Source organism: Schistocerca piceifrons, chromosome 3, assembly GCF_021461385.2.
Source record: "Schistocerca piceifrons isolate TAMUIC-IGC-003096 chromosome 3, iqSchPice1.1, whole genome shotgun sequence".
Taxonomy (NCBI): Eukaryota; Metazoa; Arthropoda; class Insecta; order Orthoptera; family Acrididae; genus Schistocerca; species Schistocerca piceifrons.
In genome coordinates this window covers 489,152,075-489,164,970 of record NC_060140.1, presented here as the reverse complement: position 1 = coordinate 489,164,970, position 12,896 = coordinate 489,152,075, and the positions used below count along the sequence as shown (strand labels likewise).

The window sequence follows — 12,896 nt, the reverse complement described above, 5'->3', positions numbered from 1 at the left end:
TGTGTGTTTGTGTTTATTTGTGTGTCTATCAACATACCAATGCTTTCGTTTGGTAAGTTACATCATCTTTGTTTTTAGATATACATACATACATTAATACTTGTTCCATAGATCATGAATATGACATTTTGTAATGAAGTGGAACATGTCACTTTAACATAAGTTTTCTAAAAACAAAGATGATGTGACCAAGCGAAAGTGCTGGCAGGTCGATAGACACACAAACAAACACAAACATACACACAAAATTCAAGCTTTCGCAACAAATGGTTGCTTCATCAGGAAAGAGGGAAGGAGAGGGAAAGATGAAAGGACGTGGGTTTTAAGGGAGAGGGTAAGGAGTCATTCCAATCCCGGGAGCGGAAAGACTTACCTTAGGGGGAAAAAAGGACAGGTATACACTCGCACACACACACATATCCATCCGCAAGGAAAGATTTCGAAATGCAACAGTGACAAAGGAAAGATTTCGAAATGCAACAGTGTGTGTGTTTGTGTTTATTTGTAACATAAGTTTTCTTTACACAAAATAATTAATTGTTATCTTCTTTTTACTACTTCATATCTAAAAATTCATGTATTAAGTAGAAGGAGTTGTCATTCAGAATTTATTTTAATTTGTTTTTAAATGTTGGTTGGCTATCTGTCTGACTTTTAATGCTATTTGGCAAATGACCAAAGATTCTGTGGCAGCATAATTCACCCTCTTCTGTGCTGAAGTCAGATGTAACCCAGAATAGTGAAAATCGTCCTTCCTTCTAGAGTTTTAGCTACACAACTCATGGGTTGATTACAACAAATTTCATTAGTGAATATATGCATTGTGAAAGCACTATGAATATTACGAATTCCTTAAACAAATGTCTGCAAAGTGATCTTGGTTGGACTCCAACTATTATTCTGATTACACACTTTTGTGCGATGAATACTTTTTCTCTTAATGATGAATTATCCCAAAACATGGTCCCATATGAAAGCAGTGAATATAAATAGGCATAGTAGGATAATTTACTGATATGTTTACCACCAAAATTTGCAATAACCCTAACAGTGTATGTAAGTAGCTGAACCTAACCGTTTCAGTAGATCATTGATGTGTTTCTTCCAATTCGATTTCTTATCAATACACACACCCAGAAAATTTGAATATTCTGCATTAGCAACAGACTACTGTTCGTAGACTATATTTATCAATGGTGTCATGAAATTTACTGTACAGAACTGTATGAACTGTGTTTTCTCAAAATTTAATGAGAGTCCATTTGCAGAGAACCACTTAATAATTTTCTGAAAGATGTTATTTACAATTTCCTCAGCTGATTCTTGTTTGTTGGGTGTGATTACTATACTTGTATCAGCAGCAAGAAGAATTTACTTTGCGTCTTCAAGTATATAGAGTGGCAAGTCATTAATATAAATTAAGAACAATAAAGGACCCAAGACTGAACTCTGTGGGATACCATCCTTGATACCTCCCCAGTTAGAGGACTCTGTTGATTTTTGGAGACTACCTGTACTGTTTATTTCAATCTTCTGCATTCTTCCAGTTAAATATGAATTAAATCCAGAATGAGATTTTCACTCTGCAGCGGAGAGTGTGCCGATATGAAACTTCTGGCAGATTAAAACTATGTGCCAGACTGAGGATGGAACTCGGGACCTTTGCCTTTTGTGGGCAAGTCCTCTACCAACTGAGCTACCCAAGCATGACTCACGCCCCATTCTCACAGCTTTACTTCTGCCAGTACCTCATTTCCTACCTTCCAAACTTTACAGAAGCTCTCCTGCGTACCTTGCAGAACTAGCACTCCTGAAAGAAAGGATATTGCGGAGACATGGCTTAGCCACAGCCTGGGGGATGTTCCCAGAATGATATTTTCACTTTGCAGCAGAGTTTGAGTCTTGGTCCGGCACACAGTTTTAATCTGCCACGAAGTTTCATGAATTAAATCATTTGTGCGCTGTCCCATCCAATGTTTAAACAGTGAAATCGTATATAGCATTTTCTGTTGAAAAGCCTTTCTGAAAACCAAATTGACGCTTTGTTTGTACTTCATTTCTACAAATTTGTGATACTACTTGTTAATATGTTACTTTTTCCATGATTTTTGAGAAAGCTGTCAGAAGTGAGGTTCGGTGGTTGTTGTTAGCATCAGTCCTATCCCCTTTTTTATGCAATGGTTCAATAACAGCGTACTTCTGTCTGTCTGGAAGTATCCCCTGTTTCAGTGAGCTACTACATATGTGGCTGAGAACCCTACTTATCTGTTGGGAACTCTGTTGGAAATGCCATCAATTCCATGTGAGATTTTACTTTTGAGTGACTTTATTATTGTTGTAATTTCAATCTTGAATTTCAGTTTTATCAAATTGCATAGGTATTACCTCTCCCATATACTGCCTTGCATTTTCTAATGAACAGCTGGATCCTATTTTCTGTACAACACTTAAAAAATGATTATTAAAATGTTTTCTACTTCTGACTTCTTGATGATAAACTTTTGGTTGAATTTGATAGAAATACAGTCTTCCTGTGCTCTCAGTTGCCCTGTTTCCCTTTTAACAATGTTTCAAATTGTTTTAATTTTATTATCAGATGAACTAATCTCAGACATAATGCACACACTTCTGGACTTTGTAATAATTTTCTGAATACAGTGCAGTAGTTTTTATAATGTTTCACTGTTTCTGTGTCATTATCCTCTTAGCTATAAGATACATTTCCCTTTTCTGTTTACAAGATATTTTTATCCCTTTAGTAAGCCATGGCTTTTTAGATGGTTTCTTAAAATTATATTTCACTGTTTTCAAATACACTCACAAAGGTATCATGAAATAGGTTAAATTTTAAAGTAGCATCAGGTTCCCTGTCCACTTCATCCCCATCTAACTCTTGCAAGCTTTCCCTAAATTTTTCAATTGTTAAATCGTTAATTGAATGCACTATTTTGAAGGGCTTTTTTGCATTACTGTATGAAGCTCCATCATGTACTGTAACTAACAATGCATCATGATGAGACAGACCATTCTTAACAGGAAAAGTTTTTCTTCTTCATCTTCTTCACGCGATCAGGCCCAGAGGACCGCGCGCCACCACAGTTAGAGCTCTCCATCCATCTCTGTCTTCTGCTATCTGTCTCCAGTTTTCCGTGACTCCCAGCTGCAACAGGTCTTCTCTCACTCCATCGATCCACCTCTTTCTAGGTCTTCCCACTGGTCTGCTGCCTGATGGGATCCAGTCCATTGTGATTTTGGGCCATCTTGTTACCTCCATTCTAACAACATGTCCAGCCCATTGCAGTCTTTTGCTTCTCATCACTCCCAAGATGTTAGGCTCCTTGTACAGCTCTTCTAATTCAGTGTTATGGCGTCTTCTCCATTCTCCAGTAGTCTGATCTCTGACTGGTCCAAATATTTTCCTGAGGACTTTCCTTTCAAATGTTAGCAGTCACTTAAGGTCTTGTTTTCGAGTGCTCCAGGTTTGAGAACCATAAAGTACTACTGGCATTATTAATGTCTTATACAATCGTAGCTTTAGTTGTTGCGAGACACTTCTACATTTTAATATAGGGTCTAGAGAGTGATAGCATCTGTTTCCCGCCTGCAGTCGTGCTTTTATCTCTGCTTCAGTTGATGTTACTTCTGTAAAAAATGATCCGAGATATTTGAACTCTTTCACATGTTTATACCTGGTGTTGTTCACAATTAAATCTTGAGAGTTCTGGATCTTTCTTCCTATGGTCACATACTCTGTCTTTTCAGAGCTAATTTGTAGACCGATCCTAGCTGCCAATAACTCCAAGGTCTGGATACTTCTCTTCAGATCTTCTTGTATGCATGCTAATAGTGCAATGTCGTCTGCATAGGCCAGATATGTAATGTGTTCATTACCAATTTGAATGCCCTTGATGTTTTTAGTTGATTAAATTTATCTTGGTCTAGAAAAACATTATCTATCAGTGTCCTGCTTTCCTGTACCACCTGAGTAGGAAAATCAACAACTGAAGTTAAATAGAAAGAACCAAGTGATACCTCAAGGTCAAGCTTTCTATTGGACTCTTTCAGAAAATCTACATTGAAATCCCCAAAAACAATAATTTGCTTCCCTCTGTCTGACAGATAGCACAACAAAGAATCCAAGTTTTTAAAAAAATAGCTGAAAAATTCCCAATGAGACCTATACATGGCTACAATTAGAAAAGTACCATTATTTTGTTTAAGCTAACATGCACATGCTTATGCATGTTTCTTTATACAAAATTTTTTAATTTCCAAATGTTTCACACTATGGCAGATTTTAACATATATGGCAGCTCCTCCTCTCTCCACTGCGTCTCTACTTACATGTGCTGAAAGCTTATATCCACCTACATTTACCATTTCCATGTTCAGACAGGCATAGTGCATCTGTTCCACCCTCAATTTCTAAATCTTCTAAACAAACAAGAAGCTCATTGACTTTGTTTTTTAATCCTCTGATACTCTGATGCAGTATACTAACATCATTTTTCACAGTGCTTTTATGAGAATCTTGTGACATACTAACATTGTTTTTCACTGTACTGTTATAAGAATTTCGTGATATTTTAACATCTCTAGTTTGTGCCTGTCTGAGCTTCTCATTAAGCTTAATTTCAATCAAGGTTGGATGACTAGACACTGACCTTAGTCTAAAGAATAGGTACTCGCAAGGCTTTCAGTGCCCTCCCCCTTAAAGATTTTGCTATCATCCCAGCAAATTTACCCTTCCCTTTTCTACTGAGATGCAGGCCATGTCTTGTGAAGTCCCACCTACCAATACCATCAACAGGAACCAAACTTAAGCTTGACAAAGTGGCCACCTGAAGCAGTTGATCTAGCTCCATATTGACCCTCCTGATAGACCTGTTCAATTGGGGCCAATCATGCCACATGAAAGCAGGAACCAAGCCAACATTTGTATAGTTCATCGCAGATGTTATTATTTATTTATAATAGACCAGCAAGCCTTGCTTTTATTGTCAGCACTGCTTATGTAAGTTTTTGCATCTATTTGTTTGGCTGCTTGCAGTACTTTGTCATATATTCCTTTATATTTTCCGTAATACTCTTTGAAGTTTTCATCATTACTTGTTATATATATGCTTCTTGTTATCCATTTTTTTTTGTTTTGTTTTTATTGCTAGTTTTGGTATCAGTCTTTTTTACTGGCCATGTTATAGTTGGGAATGATGTTTATAAAATTTGTCATTGTATGATCCACTGAAGAATCTCTTTCCAACATTGCGCATCCTTCTTTCTTATATGTAAGCCTAAGAACTGTTAAGTTTTGTTTATGTAGTCTTCTTTTTCCCCATGTGTTGTACCTTTTCTTTTATTCTGATTTAATCGTATTTTGACTGCATCATTGTCTTACAGAGCTGCAACTATGCTCTTTCCTTTCTACTAAAAGTCATATAGGTTTGTGAAAATGAGATTATTTTTGTACAGATGTTTGCAGTTGTAGGTGTTGGATTTGATATTTTGTTTGTTTAATCCACATATTTTAATTGTGTTAAGAAGTTTCCTGCTGCCATTGGAATCTAGCAATGTATTCATATTTAGTTCACCTAGTAGCTTTTGCTTAGAGTGATACATAAGAGTTCACTGATGTTTCCAATGAAAGTGTCTATGCACCCATTTGACAGTGCATAGATGTTTTGAATTTACAGTGAAGAACTACATACCTTTATTTTTTGGCTTGTTAGTTTTACATTTCCAGTAATATATTTTTTCCATAAGTCAAGCCAATTTATACAGTTTCTGCTTATCTTGTTATGGGGTAATGTTGCAGCTCCCACATCCCTAACATTCTTTCTGCATGAGCTAGCTGTTACATTATAATTTTCTGCATAATATTTAAAATTGCTCTCATTATTTTTTGTGGTTTTTCTGTGTTCTGTTTCATTGTATATGTAAATTGTGGATATCAGGTTTCCTGTTTCACAATCCCCTCCTCATCCCATATTAGTTTCCCTTATTTCTAATGATTTTACATGCTTCTGTAAACATTTGTGTTTGTGTGTTATAGACCCCTCTTTAAATGTATGCCATCCTTTCCCAGGCAGTTTTCACTCAGAAATTTGTTTGGGGCTATGAAGATAGTGTAAAAAAAATTGCATTGCTCTTTTATACCAAAGTTTATTTTTGAGATATGTTTCTCACTCACTGACTTCCTTTTTTCTTGTGGCACGAATCATGTTTATTGTTTTGTTTTTAAATTAGAGAAAGCCCATCATTATGCAATCAAGGGATCAGTAGATAATTTATTAAAACATACCTTGAAGACAGGAAGACAGGAAGCAAAGGAAATTTTACATATATTGAATAGTACTACATGAGATGCAGTGGACTCTAAGTGGTGCATAGTACAGCATGAATTTCCTTGGGAATTTGTCCTTGAGGCTCTTCAGTCTTGAGTTCAGATCACAAAGTTGGTCATAACTCTGTACCAAGGCAGGGGGTTCAGTTTATAGGTGCTGCAGAATGACTCTGCCTTGCAGCCTTTGAAAAGGTTGGCATAATAGGGGTCGTGCTGGTTCCCATAGCCATTCCTCAGATTTTTTTCCTTAGTTGCTTTTTGCATTATATTCTCTCTGATATCTTTTCCTTCTTTTTTCCCCGTGTCATCACAATATAACCTTGGGTCTGAATAGCTTACTTCTCATTTCCAGACTTCCCGAGTGGTCTCCTCTTTGCATCCTGTGGAAGTATCATATATGTTTCAAAATCTAGGAATAGTACTTCGTCTTTCTGTCAGCATTGCTTGGAATTTTGCCTCTGAAAGAAAATACTAGACTGTCATTCTGTCTCCTTCTAATATAACAGTTATTATTTTGTCAGGCTATGTTTGAATACCAAATATTTTACCAATATTTTGAGGTAATTTGAATCAGTAGTGTAGCCATTTTCATGTGCTGAAAGTTTGAAAACCTACCTTTTGTTGAAAGATTTTGAAGAACCCTACAGATTTTTTAAATTCACTGTATAGTTGTACCAGTTTTCTTTACATAAATGAAAAGTTTGATTTTTCAGCTCTGTAAGTTAGAAAAAGAGCTCTTGCCTCTCATTTTCATTTTATAGCATTCAAAAAGCTTTCGTGGCCTTATTTTACAATAAGAAATTGTACTTAATGCCAACAACTGTATCAACGCTAATTTATCTCCAGAGTATTCAAATGCAAAACTACAAAATTATAGTGTTCAACAAAAATGTGTCTGTCTGCAGTTACACTAATACATTGTATGTATGCCTACAGACTTGTAAATTCTGACAATTCTAATCTAGGGATCCAAGACTTAAAGAAAAAGTGATAAAGTATTAAATCACTTGTATCTCTTTTCCATAAGTTAGCATTTCTGTGTGCAATTGTAATATAGGGGATAAGATAACTTTGAAGATAACCCTTCATTGGACTTTTATCCTGTAGCGAGGATGTCCAAATGTGCAGACATAGTTAAGCAGTTTACTGACAGCATGTACCACTTACTTGACAACAGATTTTATAAGTGAAATTATTGTGTTCTAATCTTTTTTCCATTTAATACAGGTAATAAAAGAGATTGGGACTTAATGCATCGGTATGCCTTTCACATGTTTTTCCTGGAAAATGGTATGACAGCAACCATAGGGGTGATATGCCAGCCATGTACAGGATCTATGTAAGTGCACTGAATCTACATTCTTTTCCACGATATGTACTCAATAACTTCTTCCAATTTATTTGTCCAGTAATCATTTTACAGAAATGGAGGATAAGTACACATACACCAAATTAATTTAATGAAGTACATAGAATTTTATAAACTTAATACATTCTTGATAAATTCTTCTTTTAAAGATAAGTAACTACTTTGTTATGTTTAAAGGAGTAAAAATTAATGTAACTTATTCACTTATAATATACTTGAACAAGAGATGGCAGGCAACTGACTGAGCAAAGAGTAATTACGCATACAGCATTGTTGGAAAAAATATGTGGAACATATGAAAGCATTTTCCACAAGGCAGTGTATCCAGCATACATTGTACATACATACATACATTAATCCTTGTTCCGTAGATCATGAATATGACATTTTGTAATGATGTGGAAAGTGTCACTTTAACATAAGTTTTCTTTACACAAAATAATTAATTAATTAATTAATTTTTTAGTTACTACTTCATATCTAAGAATTCATCTATTGAGTCGAAGGAGTTGTCATTCAGAAATTCTTTCGATTTTCTTTTAAATGTTGGTTGCCTATCTGTCAGACATTTAATACTATTTGGCAAATGACCAAAGATTTTTGTGGCACCCTAATTCACCCATTTCTGTGCCAAAGTGAGATTTAATCCAGAATAGTGAATTCTTCTAGTGTTCTTCTAGTGTTGTAGCTATGCACTTCGCTGTTATTTTTGAATTAGGATGGGTTATTAATGACTAATTTCATAAGTGAATATATGTATTGCAAAGGTACTGTGAATATCCGAGTCCCTTAAATAAATGTCTGCAAGGTGATCTTGGGTGGACTCCAATTATTATTCTGATTACACACTTTTATGCAATGCATACTTTCTCTCTTAATGACGAATTGCCCCAAAATATGATGCCATATGAAAACAGTGAATGAAAATAGGCATAGTAGGCTAATTTATTGATATGTTTATCACCAAAGTTTGCAATAACTCTAATAGCGTAAGTAGCTGAATCTAACTGTTTCAGCAGATCATCGATGTGTTTGTTCCAATTCAATTTCTCATCAATGCACACACCCAGAAATTTTGAGTATTCAACCTTAGCAACAACTTCCATTCATAGTCTATATTTATCAATGGTGTTATGCCATTTATTGTACACAATTGTATAAACTGTGTTTTCTCAAAATTTCATGGGAGTCCATTTGCTGAGAACCACTTAATAATTTTCTGAAAGACATTATTTGCAATTTCCTCAGCCAATTCTTGCTTCTTGGGTGTTATTACTATACCTGTATCATCAGCAAAAAGAACTAACTTTGCATCTTCATGAATATTGTGTGGCAAGTTGTTAATATATATTGAGAACAATAAGGGACCCAAGACTGAATAAGGGACCCAAGACTGAACCCTTTGGGGCACCATTCTTGATACCTCCCCAGTTAGAGGACTTTGCTGGTTTTTGTAGACTATCTGTCTGTTAATTTCAACCCTCTGCATTCTTCCAGTTAAGTATGAATTAAACCATTTGTGCACTGTCCCACTCATACCACAATACTTAAGCTTATCTAGAAGATTTTCATGATACACACAATCAAAAACCTTTGAGAGATCACAAAATATCCCAGTAGGTGATGTTTGGTTATTCATTGCATTTAATATTTGATCGGTGAAAGCATATATAGCATTTTCTGTTGAAAAGCCTTTCTGAAAACCAAATTGACATTTTGTTAGTACTTCATTTTTTTTACAAATATGTGATGCTACTCTTGAATACATAACTGTTTCAAGAGTTTTGGATAAATCTGTCAGAAGTGAGATTGGGCGGTAGTTCTTCTATCTCATTTTTTATACAATGGTTTAACAATAGCATATTTCAATCTATCTGGAAAAATTCCCTGTTTCAGTGAGCTACTACATATGTGGCTGAGAATCCTACTTATTTGTTGGGAACAAGCTTTTAGTACTCTGTTGGAAATGCCATCAATTCCATGTGAGCTTTTACTTTTGAGTGAATTGATTATTTTCCTAATTTCAGTGGGAGTGGTGGGATGAATTTCAATTTTATCAAATTGCATAGGTACTGCCTCTTCCAGATACTGTCTTGTATTTCTAATGAATAGCTGGAACCTATTTTCTCTACAACACTTAAAAAATGATTATTAAAATGTTTTCTACTTCTGACTTTTTGTTAACAAACTTTTCATTGTTTGATAGAAATATAGTCTTCCAGTGCTCTCAGTTGCCCTGTTTGGCTTTTTACAATATTCCAAATTGTTTTAATTTTATTATCAGATGTGCTAATCTCAGACATAATGCACATACTTCTGGACTTTTTAATAACTTTTCTTAATACAGTGTAGTAGTTTTTATAATGTTTCATTGTTTCGGGATCGTTACTCCTCCTAGCTATAAGATACATTTCCCTTTTCTGTTTACAAGATAAGATACATTTCCCTTTTTTGTTTACAAGATATTTTTATCTCTTTAGTAAGCCATGGCTTTTTAGATGGTTTCTTACAATTATATTTAACTGTTTTATTAGGGAAACTGTTTTCAAATATACTCACAAAGGTAACATGAAATAGGTTAAATTTTAAATTAGCAACATGTTCCCTGTACTCCTCATCCCAGTCTAACTGTTTCAAGCTTTCCATAAAATTTTGAAGTGTTAAATTGTTGACTGAAGAGTCAGAGGCTCGATATTGTGCTTCAGTGGCTGAAGTTACCACTAGACATTTCTTTTTGAGTTGTAACTGAACCCACCGAATCCAAGTATGATCGATTCATCTTTGTATTTCAAATGTCTGAATTGTGTGTAATTGAACCATTTTTAATGTTATGTAGTGGGGAAAGAAATCCTTTTTAACTATGAACTTGACATTATTTAGTGGGATAACTCGGTAATATTGCTTAATATTAAAGTAATAGAGCAGAATAATGTCTGTATCTTCTATAGCATTGATCACATGAATTCATTTAGCGGTCGGGGGTCGGGTGTACGACGCCCCCTGCATCTGTACCGCTACCTGCTGGGACTGCCTTACAAGAAACAAGACCTTTGCCCCTCCTGCACTGACTATGTGTCATCAGAAAAATCCAGCTTTTAGTTTGCTCAGTATGCTCAGTACAGCATTTTCACTAAAACTGCACAACAAACACAGTTGTTATTAATATTAACAACAATCTCTAACAGTATACCGTTATTAGCAAGGCACCTAGTTATGTTTTAAACTTCTCTCCAAAGCAAGATGTGGATAATGGGGTTCAGTTTTCATGATTGTTAAGCCACACAAGTTAGTACACACACAAAACTTTATATAGCCTATCTGGATTTGGTTTTATCCACACCCCTTTAGCAAACAGCTTGCAGCTATGTAGCCTTACCTTACAACAGACCCACTGAAAGAAAACTATGTCTACAATGACTGTTTTGTTTGCCAGCTCTGAAGAGGCAATTTCAATACTTTATTTCAGTTCATCTTTATAAGTGCCACAAGCAAATTTACTTTAACAACATTTGTGGCAACGATTTTAGTTGGAAACAAAATCGAAGCAGAGATATTCTTATATGGCTTAATGGCTGCCAGCTGTACGTAGAAAATTATGTAAAGTTAATATTCTGGTAAAGCAAATCTGAAGGAAAGAAATCTCATTAAATTAAACTTTACAATGGCATATCAAAGAGACCACACTTCCTGTCTTTTCAGTTAAAAGTAAACAATTAATGTTGTAAGCTACTTTTATATGGCACTGCAAGACTGTTATACCACCAATCACTATGATCTTATGAGCATACAGAGTGACACAAAATTTACATTTAACAAAATGGACATGGACCTGTCGATCAGAATATTACTTTTTGACAATGATTCTAACAAATACTTTTAACAAAACTATTAAAACTAAGGCAAACCATGGAGTTGACTGTAACATTCTGATACATTCCTACAGACTGTTAACATGAAAATGTCTTGCCTGGTTCATTGCAGCCTTATTAGTGTTGAAGCTGATGCTTGTTGTATGAAAATTTGTATAGGCTCTTCATGTCTCCAGTAATGGAAATAATTAATAACTACCACCCACTTGCAGTAATCATATTAACTTTCTGTATTATAAGATTCATATTCCATCCCATAAAACCAGTCCCATATTCTTGCTTTCCAACACAAAATAAACTGGAGATTACTTCAGGAACTATAAACCACTGGCATAACAAATACTGAGCACTTTCATTCTGATTTGTTATTGCTTAAGGATAACATTGCCAGACATGGCTTACCACAATATGTACACTGCCAAGGCTTGACTGTAACAGCTCTGGTTTTCTCTTCTTTCCTACCTTGCACTGCTCACTCCAAGAACAACCAATAGACTGGCAGTTGAACACCTACGGTGGATTGCCTATCTTTATGATTTTATTTTGATTAACTGAATTGCATGTTCTAATACCCTTAGAATGTTACAGTCAGTACATTTATAACTTAAATTCATTTCTATATTTTATTTTTCATAATATTTTTAATTTTTCACAAAATTCTCTGTCCTTTCAGTGAACATTCATCAAAGACATTACACCTTTAGATTTTGACATAGTTATAAACGTTTCCTTAACACTAATCTTTTGTACAAGGTTGATCATTTTACTCTGTCAATTTTTGCTCAATTCTGTTTGAATAAATAAAAATTTTTTGACATTGCAGTTTGAATTCAATTGTATCATCACAGAGTGCATCAAACAGTGGGTCCTCCTTGCAGGGTAAGAACTCTGCTCGTGAAGTATCTGGTTGACACATCACCTCCATAATCAGCAAAGGCAAGCAATGTTGAGCCTCCAGAAAAGAATAAACCAAACTTCGTAGTTCCTTTTAGGTACTGAAAAATATGTTTTACCATTTTCCAGTGACTAACCATTGCTTTATAACTATGCTTAAGTAATTAAACTGATATCTGGATGATCTGGATGAGAGGCCAGACAAATGTGTGGTTCCTGAAGAGGGACAGCAGCCTTTTCAGTAATTGCAAGGGGCAACAGTCTGAATGATTGACTGATCTGGCCTTGCAACACTAACCAAAACGGCCTTGCTGTGCTGGTACCGCAAACGGCTGAAAGCAAGGGGAAACTACAGCCGTAATTTTTCCCGAGGGCATGCAGATTTACTGTATGGTTAAATGATGATGGCGTCCTCTTGGGTAAA

At 35.2% G+C, this 12,896-nt stretch overlaps 1 protein-coding gene across 1 annotated transcript in view; it reads left to right on the top strand.

The window, feature by feature from the left end:
* The window catches only part of LOC124788761, a 249,014-nt gene that overhangs the window by 153,026 nt on the left and 83,092 nt on the right, over nucleotides 1–12,896 (top strand). The window contains exon 7 of the mRNA XM_047256044.1: nucleotides 7,568–7,679. Coding sequence (XP_047112000.1) covers nucleotides 7,568–7,679 — 112 coding nt within the window. The remainder of the gene's footprint in view (nucleotides 1–7,567; nucleotides 7,680–12,896) is intronic.